The 22,545-nt window shown below is 43.4% G+C and overlaps 2 protein-coding genes across 3 annotated transcripts in view; both read right to left on the bottom strand.

Moving 5' to 3' along the window:
* Window positions 1-1,511, bottom strand: part of SNTB2 (syntrophin beta 2) — an 87,123-nt gene extending 85,612 nt beyond the window's left edge. The window contains exon 1 of the mRNA XM_053914633.1: window positions 895-1,511. Coding sequence (XP_053770608.1) covers window positions 895-1,474 — 580 coding nt within the window. The 5' untranslated portion in view covers window positions 1,475-1,511. The remainder of the gene's footprint in view (window positions 1-894) is intronic.
* An 8,998-nt stretch (window positions 1,512-10,509) lies between these two features.
* UTP4 (UTP4 small subunit processome component) overlaps window positions 10,510-22,545 on the bottom strand; it is a 29,622-nt gene continuing 17,586 nt past the window's right edge. For both annotated transcript variants that reach the window (XM_024556160.3, XM_045191902.3), the window contains exons 9-17: window positions 20,677-20,773; window positions 19,830-19,894; window positions 18,400-18,522; window positions 17,835-17,991; window positions 16,214-16,320; window positions 15,158-15,253; window positions 13,117-13,302; window positions 11,553-11,663; window positions 10,510-10,712 (exon numbers count right to left, since the gene is read on the bottom strand). In XM_024556160.3, the coding sequence (XP_024411928.1) occupies window positions 10,596-10,712; window positions 11,553-11,663; window positions 13,117-13,302; window positions 15,158-15,253; window positions 16,214-16,320; window positions 17,835-17,991; window positions 18,400-18,522; window positions 19,830-19,894; window positions 20,677-20,773 (1,059 nt within the window). In that variant the 3' untranslated portion in view covers window positions 10,510-10,595. The remainder of the gene's footprint in view (window positions 10,713-11,552; window positions 11,664-13,116; window positions 13,303-15,157; window positions 15,254-16,213; window positions 16,321-17,834; window positions 17,992-18,399; window positions 18,523-19,829; window positions 19,895-20,676; window positions 20,774-22,545) is intronic.

Genomic DNA, 22,545 nt, shown 5'->3' with positions numbered 1-22,545 from the left:
TAACTGGCTTTTCAGATCACATATACAATACTCTGTCACCTCCAAAATGCATGAGTCCTTCAAGGAGATAAGATTTAGTTTTGCCTTAGTCCCATACATTCACCAAGGAAGATCCAGACCACATACACACTTAACGTAATAGTCCTGGCTATTCAAACATATCTTGCGACGTAACACTTCAGACTTCTAAAAGCTTAAAGCCATGCAGCAGCACGCCTATGAATGGAAGGAAGCTGGCACCAGCCTCTTGCAAAAGGGGCAAAACTCTAGTTGGCTGTAAATGCTCCAACACGTGAGCCTCCACTGTTAAACAGGGCTCATTAACCACACAAACTTGCTGTTTCAGCTTTCTGGCTTCAAGGAAGTGCAATAATCTCTTTTGGTTATTGTCGAGAGCCAATGATGGGTTAAATTCCCATAACTTAACCGGCGTTTTAGTGGTTTGTCCAAGCACACCGCTGGCATCCGTGTGGATATATACATTATTTTTTTAAACAGACCCGCACGCCCTGAGAGCCAGAGGTGCGTGAAAAAAGCGCTAACCCGGCACTCCTTAGGAGGCAAACAGAGACCTCCCGAACTCGAGCCCTCTAAATTCTTAGTGTCAGCTTAGCGTGTATGGGCGGGGCTTCGAGCGCGGCTGCATTTTGCTAAATCTCAACCGAGTCTTCCAGCGACTGCACGCCCGCGACTGCCCAACTTTTCCTGCAAGAAGCATCAGTTTTTCCATACTCAAAGCCTCAGTCCACCGGTCCTGGGGAGAGCTGGCCCACCAGCACAGGGGCGACGAGGACTCGGAGGGGGAGGGAAGGAGTTCGCTCCGCAAAGGGGGCAGGGTGGTAGGAACAAAGTGAGCGTCGGCCCGCCGCCCGCCCGCCCGCCAGCCCCGCTCACCTTCCAACAGCACCTCCTTGCCCGCGCGCTTCAGCGCCTGCACGGCCTGGTCGTGGGTGGCTTGGCGCAGGTCGGTGCCGTTCACCGACAGGATGGCGTCGCCCAGCCGCAGTGCCCGGCTCTGGTCGGCAGCCAGCCCCGGGAAGATCTTGGAGATGAGGATCGGCATCCGGTTCTCGCGGCCGCCCTTGATGCTGATGCCCAGGCCGCCCGCCTCCTGCTTCACCACCCGCACCCGGCGCACGGGCGGCGACGCACCAGCTTCGCCCGCAGGGCCCCGCGGCGGCACGGGCGGACTTGGGGGGCCCAGGCCGCGGCTCGGGCTCCCGGGCAGCGAGTCACCGGCGCCGCCGCCGTTCGGGAGGCCGTTGAAGGCGGTCGCCGCCGGCCCCAGAGCAGGCTCGGGCTCAGCCGCCGCGGCGTCACCGGTCAGGCTCAGGCTCTCCCCACTCAGTTCAGCGACCACCCGGACCCAGCGCTCCCTCAGGAGCAGCTCCACCAGCCCCGCTTTGGTGGCCCGCGTCCACACCGCCATGGCCTGTCCCGGTCCCGCCGCCGCAGTCGCCGCAGCTACCCTCATTCCAGTCAGGCAGCCTCAGCGCTTCCCCCTTCCCGCCGGAGGGGGTGGGCCCGGTCCCGCCCCCTGTGATCATTATTCATGAGGTCCCGCCCACCCACCCCCGAAGGGGCGGGCATACGAGCCGCTTCCGGGAGCTTAAGTTGTTGCCTGCACTCTAGTCCCTAGCAGCTCACCGGTCGTTGGGCAGCGTGGGCCTTATTGGGCCCCGTCTTCCTTCCTTTAGCCTCGGACGGACCCCCAGCTCCGCCCCCAACTCCTGACCTCTACTGTGCAATTAACCCGAGCTGCCTGAGCACGGAAAGCAGAGTCAGTTCTGAGCAGTACTTTGCAAGCCTGCAAAACTGGGCTGCACGTTCATTCTTGCATTGATTGGTTCATTCCGTATTTACTGAAGGCTCCGCTGGTGTGCTCCTTTTGAGGTCAGGAGATGAATAAAATGTACCACAGCTGAGAGCTAGTGGTCTAGTGGGGGAGGAAAACAGACCCGACCAACTCGGTGCGACACTATGTGGTTGAAAGAAAACACCCTGAGAACAGAGTAGGAGAAATATTTTGTTGGGTCTGAGGTCAGCTGCACAGAGGTAACAATGGAAGGTAAGTGGAGCAGAGGTAACTGCATAGGCAAAGGTCCAGAGACAGGATTCTAAGCATTTGTCACCTTACTTTGTAATCACCTGTTTACTTGCCTGTAACACTGGTAGGCCTGGAAGAGATTTGCAGGATCGTTACTTAGCCAAAATTCCAATGTGAACAGAGCGTAGGATCAGTGGAGGCAGAAACGTGAGTGTGAAAAGCCTCATATAACCGAATATCAAAGAGTTTGAACTTGGGTTTTCAGATCTGACTTTCTTATCCTGGAGGCAATGGCCTTTTGTTGGTACAAGTGTAGATGGGCGGCTCCAGAAATCCTACGTACCCTGCAGAACCTACAGTAGCTTTTATCTGAAGACATGGGTGATGCAATCCACCTGCTTCTTCCAGCTTCATAGAATGTAAGAGCTGAGGAAAGTGAGATTCAGAAAACCAGCGAATCTGGCCCAAAGTATAGAGTAAGGAAGCAGAGAAACCCAGCTTCCTGGACCAGTACTTAAACAAAACAAACTACATACCTCAGACCTCAAAACTGAGGGCCCAGAAAAATACACTGCTGAGAAACATCTCAGCAAAAACATGAGGTCAAGGTGCCCTGTAACTCTCAACAGCAAAAGCAAAATCCCCATGTTTTCATGGGGGAAGGAGGGGGATGGCAAGAGGGAGTGTGCACCAATTCCTGTAAAGGGGTTGTATACCTGCTTGCTCATGAAGTGCATCGTGTTGAAGCTTGCAAGCCATGTCCAATGCACATTCATGTGTTGGCAAAACTTCGAGAGAGTCTCCCATACCAGGAGTTAAAATAATAAAAATAGAGACTGGAAAGCACCCAGAGCCCAAAGGAAGAATTCAAACTGAGAAAAGTATCTTACAAAAAAATCATTCCAGCAGAATCTGCTTTGCAATTAATGGAGCTGGATTTTCCAAGCTGCAAATGTCAGCAGAAGCTCAACCCTCCAGCCCTCTCCTAAATCAACTGCAATGAGGCCAGCTCGCTGCAGGTCCCGATGTGCCCAAGTGCACCTGCAGTCCCAGACATTTCTGGCTTTGCTCCAGGTGAGGCATGAGCCCCCAGAGGCCTGAGTTATGTGAAATTTCTGCTTATTAGAGAGCACTTTGCAGCTGATTCTTGAGTATGAGCACTATTTTGAACACTTTTACAAACGTAATCACCCAGAGGTTGGGCACTTGAGGACAATGTCCTTTATTAGCAAAAGGGAAGTGCTAGAAATTCTCTCCCAAAGTATCAAGATCTTGGTCCACAGAGTTGAAGGAAGTTAGAGATCTTCCAACTAAATAGTAAATGAGGGCACTTACATAAGATATAAGTTATATAATGAAATATTTAACCCTGGGAGGACAGTAATGAAAATTGATATTTGGATTACTTGAGGGGTTTATTTATTTATTTATTTAATATATTTATGGATTATGCTATTACAGTTGTCCCATTTCCGCCCCTTCATTCAAATCCATCCTGCCCTCCCCCTCCCTCCCATGTTCCCCCCGCTATAGTTCATGTCCATGGGTCATACTTATAAGTTCTTTGGCTTCTACATTTCCTACACTATTCTTACCCTCCCCCTGTCTATTTTGCACCTATCATTTATGCTATTTATTCTCTGTACCTTTCCCCCCTCTCTCCCCCTCCCAATCCCCTATGGATAACCTTGAGGGGTTTATTTTTAAATATATCCATTAAAAAATCCCAAACTATCAAGCTGTTTTTACGTCTTCCATCAGAACCTAAATAAATTTTCAACAATCATATCACTTTCAGATTAGCCATATTCATCCAGTATTTCCCAATGATACCTTGCAAATTCCTGCTTTGAGTTCATCCTTCCAAACATCTCCTGCCCCTTTCGACCACTACCTACCTACCAAGTTGGATGTGGGATTGGTTATCTTATAAGCTGATTTTTCCCTTTGGCCTCTTTAGTAGCATTTGAGCAGCTCTTGCTTTGTTCCTCTGGCATCAGACCACCCTTGTGGTATGACCTTCAGGCTTGCTAAGGGCTGCAAGATTCCCACCTACCAAGATCCAAGTTTGCCCTGTCTACACAATTCATTGGGATTTTTCCTTTGAACAGTTTTATATTATGCTTGGCTGGTTTGCCCAAGCAGATTTAAAAATACAGGAGGGCAGGGACCACCCATCGACTTCTTTTATTCTCCACTATTCCAAAAAATATTTCCTTGCAGAAAAGGAACTCATTAAGCTGTGATTGATTGGCATTCAGTGCCTCCTGGGCGTAGTCATTACAAATAATCCCTCTGAAGGTTACTGGTTCCTTGCAGAGTGAAAATTACCATCTAGGAAATTTCAAGTAGTCAGTGGAAATCTACTTACTGTTGATAATGAAATCTTAAATAAAGAGAGTACACATCTGTTTCCATGGCTTCATAGGACTGTGAGACAAGCTTAGATAATTTTTGAACAGCCATGTTATGTTCTCTACCTCTAAAAAAGGAAATCGCTGAGATAATTTCTAATAATCTTTTATTCCTGTCACCTATCAATATATAATCTTCTCTCTCAAGCTGCTATCTTACTATTTCTCAGAACAAGGCAGGGATCGTTGCTATTTTAAAATGAGGGGGTCGGAAGAGCTCTCAGTTCCATAATTTCCTACAGCTCTATGACTCAGGCTCTGATTCCGTGCCCTCTGAAAACCCAATAGTCTGTTTTTTCCTTCTCCTCCATAGATGTATAATACAGCATGGTCATTAAGAGCGCAGGGTTCAAATGGTAGGTTGCCACTTGTTAGCTATAGGACAATGGTCAAGGGGCTGAGGTCACAGGCTTCAGTTTCTTCTATGGAAAAATCCAGATACCTTCTACCTCTGAAGGTAGTGAGTGAGGGCTGTGAGGACTGACTGAGACAACAAGTGCAAAGCGCTTAGCAGCACTTGTACCTGCCGCACTGTGGAGAGTTCCATAAAAAGTACCCGCTGCTGTTATTACCTGCTGATCTTCAGTTGCAGCAGCTACAATAAAACCTTTGGTTGAAACTCAGGAGCTCAAGAGTCTATACTTTATCTAGGAATGAGTCTGCCATGATACCATTTGATTCCAGGCTTTAAGGGCAACTGGCCAAATTAATTTTGGTGACAAACAGATCTTGTGTAAAGCTACACTTGGGCTGAAAGGGAGAACATATTGCCAAGAGTCCGTCAAAGGAAAGAATTAGAGGATCTGGGGCTCCGTCCAAGGTTTGAGTGTTGCGCAATTTCATAAGGAAGGAGGGCCCCCGGCAAAACTGCAGCCCTTAGCAAGCCTGAAGGTCACACCACAAAGGCGGCCCGATGCCAGAGGAACAAAAGCAAGAGCTGCTCAATTGCTACTAAAGAGGCCAAAGGGACAAATAAGCTTATAAGATAACCAATCCCACATCCAACTTTGAAAAATTCTCCAGTTAAAAGACAGTGAGACCAACTGTCCTTTTCAGCGGGCAGTCTTCCTTTGCCTTCCAGGAGAAATATCCTAAAATGTATTTTTTTTTTATCCAGCACAAACAAAGTGAAAGAGGGAAAGGTGCATATATCCTTTAGCTGATGCAACCACATTTTAAAATTCATCCCGCCAAGATAAATCACTATCCATCTGAAACCCACGAAAATGGATTAACTATCTCATGCTTTACGACGATGGAAACCCACATCTGCTAACCACATTACTAATGAGAAGCAGCTGGTGACAGTTTTGTAGCTCTGTGGCTTTCTTCTTAGGAAAATATTAGCAAGGACATACTAAGCAGAAGGTTAGTCTCCTTGAATCCACTTAGTTATGGAAAATTACCAGTTTTTAATTGACAATCAAGAAAATAACATAATTTGTCATGAAATTCAAATACACTTGCAAAATCAAAATCTCTTTTCCCCCAATATCAGTTCTAACAGAATTTCCAGTACCTCCTAAGATTTCCAGTCTTACAGTCAGCTTTAACTTTCATTTTTTATATACTATTGAACACCAAATCGTATTTATTGATGCATATGGTATTTCTAGGCCTTTGTTTTACAGCTGTAACTCCCTCCTGTGTCGGTTAATGGAATAGCCAATTGTGAGGGATCATGGGCCCCTTGGGGAAATCAGGTGCATGCAGGGGACAGGCCTCAGGCAAACACGGACTTGTACAAAGTTCAGCATTCAGGCTTTGGAGCTGGCAAAGCCCCTAAAGCCCTCCCAGTGACTGCTGTAGGGGCTGAACTGTGTCTCCTCTAAACTTGTAGGTTGAAGTCCTAACCCACAATGCCTCAGAATGTACCTATATTTGGAGAGAGGATCTTTACAGGGAATCAAGTTAAAATAAGGTCATAGGGTAGGCCCTAATCCAACAGACCGGTCTCCTTATAAGAAACTGGGACACAGACCACACATGGGGAAGACCACATGAAGACACCAGAAGACCAAGTGAAGACTGGCCATCTACAAGCCTAGGAGAAAGGCCTTAGAAACCAAAGTTATTAATACCTTGACCTCAGACTTCTACCCTCAAGAATTCTGAGAAAATAAATTTATTATTTAAGCCACAGATACTGTTATGGCAGCTCTAGCAAACACACACAGACCCCAAGTCAAGAATCCACACAACAGCCTTTTTTTTTTTTTTGCCTTCCTAACTGCCAGTCTCTTCTGTCCCTTGTTTACTTAAATGGGCATTTGTGCTGTGCTATGCCTTTGAACCTGACTGGTCCACAACTATGTTTTCCACTGAAGGACAATTTTTAACCTGACTGCAAGGCGTATTCCTACCCGGTGTCATTTCTCTCTACATGTTGGCTTAAGGATTCTTTATCCAAATCTACTTAGCTTTTCCACGTACTTTTCTAAGATGCTTAGCTTTCCTCCTCGGAAACTGCTCTACTCTTACCTTTTCTAGGAACCTCACCTGGTTCTTAATTACTGTCAACTAAGGAAGCTGTCACCCGGCAGGGATTTTTCGAGTGAGACATGCAAGCTCTCAGTACCATGGCAGAGGGCCTCGCGGCCTCATTTCCCCCCACTTTCTAACACACACTGTGTATTAGCCACGTGGAACTACTAGCAGTCCCTTGGACAGGCTCTGTCCAGCTTCAGGCTTTGGCACTGAGAATGCTCCAGGAATCATCATCTTTTCTCCCTTTTATCTTGCGAATTACCACCTAATTCCAAGAGGTGGTATTAGCTTAAGAACCATCCTCTACTTTCAACCTTCTCTAACCCTCCTGGTTAGGTGCCTCTTCCCAGTGCTCACCTCTAATGTAGCATCACTGATCTACTTGTTTCTCTCTCCAACTGGGCTGTGAAGTTCTTGAAGGCTGAGATCATCTTTTCACCTGGTGTTGGTACATAGCATATAACAGGCACTTAATAAAGGTAGGCCAAGGGAGTGTTAAGTTCTTCAACATCCTGAAGACAAAGGACTGACACAAAGCTAGGCCTCAGCAGCTAGATCTTTGCTGTCCAACACAGCCACATGTGAATATTTAGAAATAAAAATTCAGTTCCTTGGTCACATCAGCCACATTTCAAGTGCTCAATGGCCACGTGTGCCTAGTCATTATCGTACTGTGCAGTACGGACACAGACCATTTCCACCACCACAGATAGTTTACTGGACAGTGCTGACCTGTATCATAAAATACCCTGAAATATCAATAAAAGACAGGTTAGGAAAAAAAGGTTATGAATATGCAATTTATACAAACAGCCAAAGCACAGAAAAAAGTAAGCCATCTCATGAGTAAACTGGCAAAAGCAAAAGAAAATATTATTTTTCACCCATTACATGGGCTAAAATTAAAGTTTAGCACTACATCGGCAACGTGAAAGAAAATGAATACTTTCAAACGCTGCTGAAGGAAATACAACCACGCCAAAGGCAACTAAAAAGGAAAGAAAATGGGCACAATATGAGCTAGCAATTACACTCCCAGGAAGTACCCCTGGAGAAACACCGCTGTGTTTCTAGACACGAGGCAACGTGCTAGGCTGTTCCCTACAACGCTGTGCACGGCTTACGCACGAGACTGCCCACAGAGCTATGCTAAATCCAGCGCTCCTCCAGAGCAAGAAACGGCGGAACACCTTCCCTGTAACCCGTGAAATGGAAAATCTTTACTATACCGTGCCTGCTGATCGTATTTATGTTTGGGTCCCTACCACCAAGAGACAGTGGGAGAATAACCGTAAGAACGCCACCCTGGCCTTTGATGAACCACTGTATGACCATGGGGGAAAAATTGCCTGTGTGCCTCTTGGTCTCCATCACCAAGAATATAAAAATAAGACCAAGAAACACATTTTTTCATGAACTCTGCTTCCTTCCCATCCCTCCTCCCAGTTCCAGAACAGTTCCACTTTTATCCATACCATGTACTGCAGTTCAGAATAAAGTTCCATTAAACAAAGTTTTGATGCTTAAAGAAAGACCTTTAAAAAAAAACCCCACACTACATGATCTCTAACTTTTTCCAATATTCCAGTCTAATCTGCCGTAATCTCCATGGTGAAAGGTAAATGAGCCATTCAGAGATCAGATCAGATTACTAAATTATCATATGAGAGAACTGTATTTTTATCAGGTATATGAGTCAGGTCAGAAAAAAAAAAAAAGACTTTTCCTCCATTAGTATCAGATCAAAAATTTTCTGCAGAATGAGCCAGTCTGCAAAATGCCCAAAAGAGAAACATAACGTGTTGCAGTTACACAAATCCCCAAAGTAAAATCACCCTCAAACACGTGCACTTTCATACTGCTTCGCCCTTCCTCCCCCCAAGTTCTCTAACTCACCCCAGTCAGTTTCTGCTTCATTTGAATTCAAAGTTCTCTGCTTAGGAAGAATTTCAAGGCCCAAAGCTCTTCCTTCCCATACCATTTATGGAAATCCAAATCACTGGCTGGTAATGTTGCAAAAGAATGTTTTCTACTTTAAGAAGTTCTACTTCTTCACTCAGATGGTCTGTGAGCCTTCTCTGTCAGAAGTACACCCTCCAGCATCCACACGGTTTCAGAATGTTTAAGGTTAAGTAAATCAATTAATAAACTAAACTCCAGTTATTAAAGACCCTCTGAATTTATAGCTCTACAGTCAGTGAAAAGCAAGTGAGTTAATATTTAAGGAATCCTAATCTCCCTCTGGTCATAGTCAATGTGGACCAGTGACTTGAACTTTGGTTTCGATCACACAAGAGCACCTAAAACATTTCTTAAGACAGGCAGGATCTTCTAGCCTATTGAAAGTTTGTAACAGCCCAGTCAAATGCAGACTGGGAGACTGTGCCACACTACGGACATTATTTACTCAAGAGGAAAGTTATTTTACACAGAGGGCCTAAAAAGTTGCATCTATTTGTTTAAATTAGTCCTGATTATCACTATAAAAAATCTAAAGAGGTGGGGCTGAGACGGTGTGTCCATTATAAACCTTATTGTTCCCTCTTAACAAAGGAGCCAAGGCTGTCCTTTAAGTACTGGGCTCCCTTTATCTCTTAATACCTGCTAATCCTCCTCCCACACATCTGCCTTCTGTTCTCACATCTATTTTCCCCTTTCCAGACCCCAGGGGGGTTTCATCTTAGCAAAATGTTTATTCACCAGCATTGCACTCACGTCATCAGAACTCACATACTTCCTGCCTACACCACAGCCCTCCATCCCCAAAACACACACACAAACAAAACCACACATACCGGGTTTCCACAGGCATGCAACAGAATACATCCACTGAGATGGGGAAGAAATCTATCTGCGCAGTTCAGGTTAAGTACCGTCCTTCACTTTCTAATTTAGAAGATCACATTAAAACCGGTCCGTTGCTCGCACCCACAGCAGTAACAATGTCAGAGGGAGTACACGAGGACAGAGAAGTGCAATAATGGCAGAATATATAATATATTCTGATCCCCACTTACAGTCTTACCGCCTAACAAAATGCCCAATGGTTTCTTAACCTCTGATACTGGCATGTAACAGGTGAAAAGGGGGTTAATGGGATTCATATTCCAAAGCCTAGTTTTTCCCTTTTAAATAAAATTAATACCTGACAACCAAAGGCCAAAGGCATCTGCTTTTCTGAAGGAGCACTGCAGTTAAAATTCTTCCTTGAACACAGGCTGGTTATTGCTGTAGGTAGTTAGGCTATCTTTGGTAAGCAAGCATAGTTCCCCTGCCTTCGAGGGCAATGTTGGGCAGGCCTTAGCATGGGCTCCACATTGGAGGCTGTAGACAGTGAAGGTCATTGGCAAAGCCTCAGGCACATGTTAGGAAATAGAGAGTACAATTTTTTTCCCTTAGATTATGGTCTAAAGAGCAAGCAGGACCCTAAGTTACATGTATTTGTAGTTGCATGGAACACTACCCCACCTACAAATACCTTGGTGTCTCCATTCACTCTCATTCAATGAAGAGAAATTACTTTCCATTCCTTTGACAGGTGACGTTTATGATGACTTGTCCTCAAGAATAACTTTGTTTTATTAGCATGACTGGCGAAAACAAATAGGGCAGAACAGTTCAAGGAAGGGCACAGATAGTGCCCTGTTTTAGGTCCCAAATTTCTTCTTTTTGATGGGTGGTGGAAGTTGAGCGATGATGTCATCCAGGGGCCGTTCTACTGCCACGAGTGTTCTTTCATCCAAGAGATCCATGAAGAGTAGAGGCTGTAGAGAGATAAGAATGACTCTACCAGGAGTCAGGCTCCAGGGCTAGTCCTGAACAGAGGACCTAAAGGCTGGAGGGATGTAAATCTCTGACAATCCTTCCTGCCCTAGGGCTCAAAACAGCTGAAAAGGTTGGGGACTTTTAACTGAGTTCACTCATAGAAGATTTTGGCAAGATTTTTCATGTTTCTCTGTACAGAAAATCTAATTTCTTAGAATCAATATTAACTGAGGGCTTTCGAGACAAAATTCTTGACAAATGGCAAGTTACAAATGCACCAAGAAGCGTATCATACTTGAATAATTCACAGACACCCCCCTTAAAAAATGTGCACAGACCCCTGAGAAAATGTTCCCAGGTGCCCAAGGAACTCCAATCTGAGAAGCATAAATCTAGAACTTCTGAGGTGGCACAAATAGCTGGACTGTCATAAGCTCAACGGATATTTGTTTTATACACAGTGAAAAGCCTAGCCTGGAAAAGAAAGTCATAATAAAGTCAATGACTTCCACTTGCTATAAATTATCTTATGGAACATTCTCCAACCAGAAGTCAAATTTAAAAGCCAGCTTTAACAGAAAGACCCCCCTGAGCTCCGACATCATTTCTCGCTACCTATGTATTTCATTCTGGTGAAGTATCGTGTGCCTGCCTCCAATCTACTAAAGCGAGAGCAATGAAATACAGACATAAGGGGCACACATCCTTGGAAAGGTCACTTGTCTCCCAAAACTAGGTCCTCTGCATGAAAAATGAAGGTGACGTTTTGACAGCTTATTACATTTTGATAATATCACACGGAATCAACTGTCCACAGTATTGTGCAAGATGTTTTTTACCTTATATATCTTAGAGATTTTAAAGGCATGGGCTGTGCGCCTCCTGATGACATCTGATTCATTCGTGGGAGGAAGTGGATTATACAGTAAGGTTTTGTCATTTGGAAGAGGCTAAAAAGACAAAGATAGACTGTTAAAGTCATTATTTTCATTGCGCTTATACAGAACAAAGGACTCTAGTGATTTTTCAGGCAAACACTTTCTTCCGACCATCATGGCATACATTCAGTACCTCCCTGACTCTCCCTACTTCAGGAAGAGAGCTGTGCTGCAGAGGGAGCAGAAGGAGGCAAGAAGGGCTTGGCACTCCGCTGACAATATCAAACTGCCCAGCTGGGGCTTCTGGCCAGTCTTGTCAGTAACACTGTGTGTGACAGGAACAAAGTGGCATGCGCAGGAGCTTAGCCCATGCAGCCTCTGCTTTCTAGATTCTCCCCCAATCAGATCACAGACTGGCCAAGTAACTAAAGTTCTCCCCAAGAGAAACTGCAACAAAACCCCACTGATGTCACTGACACCTCAAGAGATGGCCTCTGGCCAAGCAAGTGATATTTCATCTCTGACTTCCTTGGGAAATAGCTCTGCCCAGCAAGAGGAAGTGATGGACTTATCACCAACGCTTGGGAAAAAATATGGGCCGATCTGGACTGAATTACAAAGAGGCAAGCAAGTGGGAGGGGCCCTTCCTGTAACACTCAAATTGCAGAAGGCACTTGTCAGCGGGCTTTGCTTCCCACACTCAGAGGACACGGGGCCCATGAGAAGAGTTCCAGTGACACATCACCACGCACAACTCCCTTAGAGCCATCTGCTGCGTTCTCCATGTTCCTTCTACCCCCACCTTCACAGATATACCAGAACACTGTGTGTGTGCTGCTTGTAATTTAAGCCCAAAGGGCATTACAGGCATGGCCACAGCTCACTGCACTCCTAGGAAAGAAAGTGCCTGCCCAGAAAAGACATATTGATTTGTAGTGAAATCCAAACAGCAGCTGGCAGAGGATGGAATCTAGAACTGAAAATATGCTCACATCCCACCTACGTCACAGCCCTAAAGAATGAAATTTTCCAAGCTGGACTTTTTTTTAAGACCTTAAGACCAACTCCTCAAGCCTGCATATAGTGTCAGTACATACAGCTGAGGGGCACGTGTGGTCAAAACCACAGTCTGTATCTTTGATGAAACCACATTATTCAGTCACTCAGGGTGCAAAGGTGGAAGTGTTTTAGCCAAATCAATGATCTTCCCCCATGAGGGTCACCTTCTCAACACCGACCCAATCACTTTTCTACTTAAGTTTATGTGCTTACAGACAAAGCAGAGAAATGGTAAAATCAGCAGAAACCAGTACACAAAGGCCCACCCGTCCCTGGGAGCCTAAAGAATGTGGGAACAAAAATGAGGAATCTGCAGAACAAAAAGCTCCTCTCCTCCAAAGACTATATATAGCAGGAAAACTTAATTCTGATTCTCCTTCCTCTCACTTATTGTATGTCTTGTTTTTAGAACCTGAAGATTGTTAAGATTCAGTGAGAGCACGGGTAATAGTGGCAAAGAACTCACCAACGACTTGTCAATGATGCAGAACATGTAGGCATCGTGGAGAAGAATGTGCATTGGTCTCTTGGGATGAAAACTGATGTGGGTGATGGGAGTATCCCTTTGGAGCCAAAGGTGATGAAACCCCTGCTTCTGGACAGTTCGGCTCCACTCTGTATACTGTTTGTCTGGGATGCTATATTCAAATATCTGAGGAAGGACATGATACAGAGGACATGCTGGCAGGTACCGAAAGACCGGAAGGGCATCCCTCATTCCCAACCAGAAAATATCTACACAAACCTTGAAGTAACATATTAAGCCTTTTTTTTCTCACTACTTTTTTAAATAAAAAAACTTAAGGTAAATTACAGAATGAATAATTCAAACAGCATGGAAAGGCTGATAATGAAAAGTCGCCCTGCAATCTTGACCTCTCTTTTCCCCAAGACCAAAGCAGCCTGCTATTTCTTATTTGCATCTTTTCAGAGATATTTTATGCATATAAGACACACTACCTTGTATTTTGCTTTTTCCCTTTAGCACTGTATCACGGAGACTGACTCATGTCAGTAGAGATCACTCATGCCCCTTTGAAGAACACATAATAACCCACTCACTCTGTGGATGTGCCATGATTTGTTTATCTAGTCTGTTCAATGGACATTTAGGTTACTTCTGATCTTTCACTACTACAAACAAGGCTGCAATGATCATCTCTGTGTAACGTCCATCTGCGCAGCTGAAAGCATATTATCTGTAGGAAGAACTTACAGAATCAGATCTTCTGAACCAAAGATTATATGCATTAAAAATTTTTTAGATATTGCCAAAATGTCCTCTAAAGAAGTCATACTATGTAATTTATGCAATGTGTGAAGTGCTGTTTCTCCTTACTCTCACACCCCTGTGTATTATCGACTCTATTGATCTTTGCTAATCTAACAGGTACAAAAACTTTCCCACCAGTTTTAACAACTGATGCACTTATGGGACCAACTGCCTGTTAAAGGCATTTTAGGTGGACATTATCATTATGTGTGACAAAGACAAGGATGTGGCTTCATTAATCCTTCAGTCTTTGATAAAGGACACAGATCTATGAAACTGAAGTGAGAGATTTAATTTTTCAGATAGAATGCCTATGTGTGTGAATGTGTGAGTGTAAAAACTGCTAATCAACCCTGACCAGTGTAGCTCAGTTGGGTGGACTCGTCACGCAAAGCAAAAGGTCACTGGTTCAAGCAATCCCCAGTCAGGGCACATGCCTGAGCTGCAGGTTGGGTCCCCAGTTGGGGCATGTACGAGATGCAACAATTGATGTTTCTCACATTGACATTTCTCTCCCTCTCATTCTCCCACCCTTCCCCCTCTCTAAAAATAAATAAATAAAATCTTAAAAAGAAACAAACACAGACAAAACTGCTAATCAAAGTAGCAAGCATCATTTGCCTAGTAGGCTACTTAAATGTGCTTCTTGGATCCCATTTAGTCTCTCCAGTGAGGAAGGTACTATCATGCCCTTTTTACAGCTAAAGATACATACACACTAAAGTATCGATAATTTCACTGTGTTCTGCAGCTCAGGTATTTTAAAGCTCTTCTCCTTATAATTACAATCTTCTTACAACTTGGCATGGAAAAAAGCAGTAGACTAAGCACTAATTTGGGCTGCTATTAGATACCTGATTTCCTCTCTGGCAAAAGTGAAGGTTGATTATATGATTTTTTAGTCACTTTCAACTCTCAAAATCTTTTTCCATCTCATACTTAGTCTAACACCTGAGTCCCGTGATCTCCGGTCTAAAAACAACCATAAAACAAGTACTTCAAAATTCTTCCCCTTCTTGTACATCTTTATTTTAGAATCTCAGGGCTTCACCATTCCACTGTGCCCTACCAAGCCCATGGAGATCACTGGCCTATGATTGGCCCAAACTATTCGTGGAAGCTTCATTTCACTCATCCACTACTTTAAAAGGAAGGGTCTTCCAAAATTGTCATTATCTCAGCTTTTAAGTTACCATCCAGCAAAAAGGAACTAGGGAACACTGGAATCTCTTACCTGCTGGTCAGAATGGGCAATGACAAGGTTGTTGGTACTGGGCGCGATGGCCATGGCAGTCACAGGGAAGTTGTAAGCAGGAACTGTGCAGTGAAGCTGGGAAGAAATAAAGACACAAGGCAACTTCACATGATACCTTCCCCCAGGAAAGACGGGGTGTTCCAAGTCAATTGTTTTTAAACAGTATTCCTGGGAACTCAAAGGGTTCTATGGAAGTTCCCATATATGTCAGGCATTTCTCCAAACAATAAACTTTAATTTCATTTTAAAAAATAAATGTATAACTGCTTATGAAACTGACAGCATTTGCAGAGAACTTCAGAGTAAAGCTCTATGAATTGTGAACTGAACATAAGTATGTCATTAAACAAGGAATTTACATCTCTACACTGGGTATAAAAGAAATCGGCGCCTGGGCATGGACATTTACATGCAATTGCAAGGCCCATGCTCCACTCCACAGGAACACTCATAAATGCCAGGCAAGCCTCAAGGAGCAAGCAGTACATGCTCTTGCCACAACATAATGAAGTTGTGTAGTTAACAAGCAAATCCACTAAGTATAGCAGTCTGATATTGTTCTAGAAAATTCTAATGCTTATTGCAAGTTTTGGGTAGTTCTTATCTGACTTTTATGATGAAGAAGAGGACTTGCAAGGGATCATTAGTGATTCAATGCTACTCCTTTGCCTATTTAATTTAAAAAATACCCTGAGATTACAAGGCAGGCTATTAAAGAAATTGTCACTACCTGTAACTCTTCACCTTGGTAAGTCAGTCAGAATTTTTCCTCTCCAAAATACGGAAATAATCTGGATGTGGATTCATCGGCCATTAATCCTTGATTTCTGTGCACGAGTGCTTTCACTGTTCCTATCGACTGATTTTAATATGACAGATTATAGCTTTGGGTTCCAAACAAGTAAAAGAGGAAAAATTCTTGGTTTAAAAAAAAAAAAAAAGCCTAGTAATTTTCTGGGTCATACCAACTGGCCTTGAGCCTTATAACTGCAGGGCTAACTTCCTCCTTCTGCCACCACGAAACTCAAAGCTCACCTTTAGACGTTTTAGGTTGTAGACATGGACTCCAGCGCTGGTGCCTGATGCAGCCAACCAACCGCCATCTGGACTAACTGCCAAAAGACACATGGACTCCACTGTCCCTGCGAGGGCAGAAAACAGTTAGGTCTGCATCAGTGTCCACATCCAGCCCTGCCTTGAAGATGATGGCAAAAGCCCGTGAGACCCTCAGGGTTAAATTACTAGTAGAATAATTTTGTGATCCTTTTGCAAATAAGTTCTAGATAAGTCAGTCTATTTCCATTTAACTAACCACTCTGCAGATAAAGAGGAGCCAGAGAGATACACATGAAGACATTACTTGCCCAGGGTAGTAGCTCCCACTAAAATCTGTAATTGTTTCAAAATCCTCTCCTATCAAATAGTTTTTAATCAAAGTTATGGACAAACAGCCTATTCAATAGGTTTGAAGCATACTCTAAATTTACTGAGTGCCTGCCATATACTTAGCACTAAGGGAGAACAGGCACAGACAAGCCCTCTTTGTCATCAAAGATTTTAAACCAATCTGGCAACGTGAAGGCTCACGCGGAATGAAAATGTGACAGAGATGCTATGTGCGCTGCATGTAACACTCCCAAACCATAGAAAAGCTTTCAAACAAGACATAAGCCAGATGCTAAAGGGTGAGGGAGGTAGGAAGAAAAGGACGAAGAACAACGTGAGCCAAGTGAGAAGGACTGAAATACAGGTGTTGGGGTTGTAAAGAAACCAGCCTGACTATAAGGGGGAAGAGTGAAATGAGAAAAAAATAAAATCATATATAAAATGCAGAATCTAATATTAAGGGACGTTAAATGCAACATAAAAGGTCTGAGTTTTATAATAAAAACATATACAGGTACTCGATAAAAACCGGCAGTTTACTTTATCTGATTACTAACTTGTGGGTTTCTTTTCCTGTACACTTCTGAAGCAGCTTACGAATGGCCAGAGTTTAAGGTGCAAGAGTTGACTTTCCAGGCTGACGGAGTCCAAAGGACAGTGAGGCTGCTATAATCCAGGGTGAGGGAGAAGGGAAAAGGCCCGTAGGAAGTATCCAAAAAACTACCAGCTAAGCTGGGTAGTAAGTCCTCAACAATTAACTCAGCAAGTTAGCTAACCATTCATTAATTCAGGCACACTCATGTTCGCAAAAAACATGGAAAAATGGTCGTGAACATTGTATGACACATAATGAAACTATATGTGTAAATTCATCTTTATAAAATGCTTATGAACAAACACATGTTGGAAATATACAAAAACATTAACAGTAGTTATTTCTGGGTGTCAGGATTACAGATGATTTTAACTTTCTTCTTGCTCTGCTAACAAAAACCCTATGATGGGTGATGAAACTTCGCTGGCCCCAAATAAGGAATGAAAAGCCCAGTGAGAAAAGAGTAGGTGTGAGGAACATTTCAGACCTCATCAATGTTTTCATTTGCCAGATAACTCCTCTTACTTTAAATTGCAAACATGTGAGTGAATGTACATTTGCAGGGTGGAGAAGAGTTATTAGTGAACACTTAACAATGAATAAGGTTTAAAAGGAAAAAAAAAAAAAGATACATCGAAGACTGACAACTTTCTCCGCCAGTTACCAAGTTCCTACCTGACTGAGCCTGAAAAGTATGCAGGTGCTTAAAGCTTCCTTCCAACAGCCGAATGACATGTAGAGACCCTTGATTTGAAGCCACAAAGAGCTTTGTTGAATCTTCAGAAAACAAAATCTGAACAGCAGAGCGAAGGAACGCTGGCATTTTGGAAACCTTAGGGTGAACCAGTAGTAAAAACAAGTAAGACAGAGAAGTGAGACCTGGAGGCCATCAAAAATAATCACAGCCAGGCTTCAATTACATTAATGCTTCCGACCCCTATGGAAGCCCACTGACCAAGGGCCTGGAACACTGACGTTCCTATTGAAACCTATCCACTCCCTCCTTCGCCTCTTCAAAAGCCTAAACTTCACCGCCACTTCCTGGCATTTCCCTACTCTGCCAAAAACAAAAGCAAATCAAAGTGGAAATAAAAGACTTTTTGTAACAGCTGTCTCCAAATAGAGAGCTGTCTCTCCTTTCACTGAGCAAGGATTCATATGCAGCACATTCTCACTTCACACAAACATACACTTGTAAATTTTCTTCCTGTTCAACCAGACACTGGGTTTTATCACTTACCCTTTGGAGGCTTATGTTGTCATGTTCATAATGCAACCGGCAGAGAAAAAACCGAGAAGCTGTAGAATAGGCTATCCAGCTTCCACATGGGGAGATACAGCTGCAAATAATATTCTCGGGACCCTGGCAATGTGAGGAATCAGGATGAATGTTCAAGTAAAACTTCATACAACCAGGTTTACTGTGACATGAATCCCCGAGCTGCCGTCACTCTGGACAGATCCACAAACACCTGTGCATAACCCCAACAGTCATACGCTGTGTCACTGATTCTTTCGGAAGTGGAGCACCTAAATGGTGCGGCTTCAATTTCCAAGAACACAGGCCTATGAACACTGTGAACTAATCTAAGCCCTTGTGTACCTCACAGATAGTGTCATACTAAACCCTAACTTCAGAAACCTGAGCAGAATTTAATGAAGGGAAGCTTTGGAAGCAAGGTGACTTGAAGAACTGATTTTGTTTGGTACATGACAACCTGCTTTAAAAACCTCTAATAAACAGTAAATGGCCCTGGCCAGGTAGCTCAGGTGGTTGGCAGTGTCGTCCCATACATCAAAAGGTTGTGGGTTTGATCCCTGGTCTGGGAGCATACAAGAGGCAACCAATCGATATTCCTCTCTCTCTCTCTGTCCCTTCCTATCTCTCTAAAACCAATAAACACATCCTCAGGTGAGGATTAAAAAAATAAAAAATAGTAAGTGAAAAATTTGCAGAACAAAGGAAAAGTTTAATGTAACACATATAATTCAAATAACTCAAGAACTATATCTATACGTATGTAAATATATATATACATATATATACACACACACACACACACACAAATACTTTCTCACATGAAGATCTAGGATATATACACCTAATCAATTAACAACAATTATTTTAGAAAAGGAGACTAGAATTAAGGAGGTAGACAAGGATTTAAACTATCAGCACTGTTTGAATTCTTTACAGGAAGACTGTGATCACATATCTGTGTAATAAAGGTTTTTTAAGGGATACAAAGAAGTTTGTATGTTTCCATTACTATCAAAAGAAAGGATATATGCACAAATGGGTGGAATTTTTTTTTCTGGAAGGATACATAAGAAACTATTGGCAACGACTACCTCTGCAGAGTGGGACCAGAGATTTAGGGTAAGAAGGGGACTCATTTTTCATTGCATACTCTCTTGTATCATTTTAATTTTTAAAAAAGCATCTTATTTGCATAATTTTAAAAAACCCAATTTCCTGTATTCATCAAAAAAATTTTGAATGCCCAACTTAAAAATCTCAGGAAATCCAGTTCTGTTGACATAGTATTTCATTCAAATTATTTTAGGTTTTATACGGTTACTGATGTCAACTAAGTAATCCTCAAAATTCAGAATGAGAAAAATGCCCTGGATTTCAGAGCCTGAACACACGCAGTTAAACTTCCTCACCTTTGTCTTGAGGTGCAGTAAGTGATCTGCATCTTTAGAGAGTGGAAGGGTATCCCCATGCTTTCCTAGAACAAGAAATTTCCCTCAGATTTTTCTTGTCAAAGAAAGGTTATTTGTATATATATTTTTTTCTTCTCGAAAGTCATTCCTGGGTAGAATGGAATCTCTACCAGTGAGAAATCAGAAAAATGTCTCAGGAAGCCCACCCTTTTCTGGGGGTATATGAAGAGGAAAGCAGTAAACAGTTTCTTAGCTTCTATTCGGGTGCCCTGGCCACAGCCTACGGTACCTCACTAATTCACTGAAGTTCTACTCCACGGCCAGGCATGCAGGTGGGTGGAAGTGGAGTTTGTGTGGCCTCAACTTCATCTGCTCATTTGGAACCTAAATCCAATATAAACTAATCCGGTATAAAACAACAAAACCCAAATACTTCCTAACAGGAGATACAAATGGGCACCCCAGTAAGATCCGTGTGACCTTTTTCATGCAGAGTTGTCACTAACCAACACTAAATCCTGTCATTTCTCAACATCCTGTTTTTATCCCAATCGAGCGAGGGCAAATGATGAGCCCACAACCCTTACATCCACTACATCCTGCGCCTCCACTATCAGCCTTTCTACAGTTCAGAACTATAACTCTAACAGATGACCTACTATCCTGCAACGGATTCTAACACTCTGAGGAACTCCTTTGCTCCATCTAGTGGATGGAAAAGCCATGAGTTCCAACAGACACAGAAAAACCTACTTTCTTTTTTCCACAAGCAGAGTATCAACTGCAATTCTAATTTCTGGCTTCTCTCCCCAGTTTTCTTACTGGAAAAAACTTGCTCCCCTCTTACCTGTTGCAGCTGTAGATCCCAATCGCCAGAGATCCACATGATGAGAAAACTGGAAGAGGAGAAGCTGCTTCTTTTTTGAACAGGAAATGAGACGTCGCTGTATCCAAGAATCGAAAAGTGGTAAGTAGGCCAGGATCATATAGTGCCTCAGTACTAGATATAGCAGCAACATCTATAGCACATTTTCCACTGTTGAAATCTATTTGCTTGATAAATATTTCCTACATACTACCATATGCCAGGCACTGTCCTAAGATCTCAGAACACAATGGTAAATAAAAACATACCTACTGCTCTCACGCTTATAGTCTGAAAGGTTGACATAGAATTAATAAGCAATTGCACTAAGTGTGCTAAGAGCTTTAACACACCTAAGCACAATCTGTAACAAAAAAGCATATGGATATCTACTCTTGCCTCATGGGGATAAAGAGAGGAGCCCAGATGAGGTTCACTGGTCAAGTCTACTCAGGCAGAAGTAGGGCAAGACATTCCAAGGAGAGAAAATGGCATGTGAAACAGCTGAAAGGTAAAAGAGCACTGGAGGGAATTCAATGAGTCTTTCCAAATGGTTAGACTGGGTGGGGTGCTGCAAGGGTGAGAGAGAGGTAGGGCCAGGGCCAGATCAAGCCAGGTTTCATGAGCTGTGCTAAGGAACTAGCACAGCATCTTTTATGCTGAAGGCAATAGGAACCAACCAAAGGCTTTTAAGCATGGAGTGAAGAACCAAGTTGTTTTTGAACAGATCAGTGGAGAATAGGCTGGAATAATTATTGTAATTATTTATAATAATTACAAATGTAATTATTACCAAGCTACTATAAAGACATCCATATACACTTCTGGCCAAGATGGAGGTGTAGGTAGACACACTGTGCCTCCTCACACAACCAAAAGGACAACAACAATTCAAAAACAAAAACCAACCAGAACTGACAGAAAATAGAATTGTATGGAAGTCCAACAACCATGGAAATAAAAAAGGACATATTCATCCAGACCGGTAGGAGGGGTGGAGATGGGCAGTCGGGCAGAGAGGACTCCTGGCAAGGCGGCAGCTGGAGGACCCAGCGAGGCAGTGGATTGTGGAGCGGGGTGGGCAAGGCTGCAGCTGGCCAGCAAGGCAACAACTGGTGGACCTGGCCACAAACCATGCAACCCAGAGCTCCAGCCCAGGGAAATAAAGCCCCAAACCACTGACTGAAAACACCTGTGAGGGTTGAGTGGCAGCGGGACAAACTCCCAGCCTCACAAGAGAGTTCACTGGACAGACCCACAGGGTCCTAGAATGTACACAAGCCCATCCACCCAGGAATCAGCACCAGAAGGGCCCAATTTGATTGTGGGTAGCAGGGGGAGTGACTGAAAACTGGCAGACAGTGGAGCAAGCACCATTGCTCCCTCTCAGACCCCTCCCCCACATACAGAATCACAGCGCAGCAAGGGTTGCCTCTCCCTGGTGAACACTTAAGGCTCCGCCCCTTTACATAACAGGCACTCCAAGACCAAAAAAAAAAGGCCCAAATGAAAGAACAGATCAAGACCCCAGAAAAAAATACAAATAAGTGACGAAGAGAGCCAACCTTTCAGATGCACAGTTCAAAACACTGGTAATCAAGATGCTCACAGAATTGGTTGAATTTGGTCGTAAAATTAGATGAAAAAATGAAGGCTATGCTAAGAGAAACAAAGGAAAATGTACAGGGAACCAATAGTGATGGGAAGGAAACTGGAACTCAAATTAACAGTGTGGACTAGAAGGAAGAAAGAAACATCCAACCAGAAAAGAATGAAGAAACAAGAATTCAAAAAAAATGGGGACAGTCTTAGGAACCTCCAGGACATCTTTAAATGTTTCAACATCCAAGT

This window comes from Desmodus rotundus, chromosome 12, assembly GCF_022682495.2.
Source record: "Desmodus rotundus isolate HL8 chromosome 12, HLdesRot8A.1, whole genome shotgun sequence".
NCBI lineage: Eukaryota > Metazoa > Chordata > Mammalia > Chiroptera > Phyllostomidae > Desmodus > Desmodus rotundus.
The sequence above is the reverse complement of the archived record's forward strand: the minus strand, read 5'-3'. Positions and strand labels throughout refer to the sequence as shown.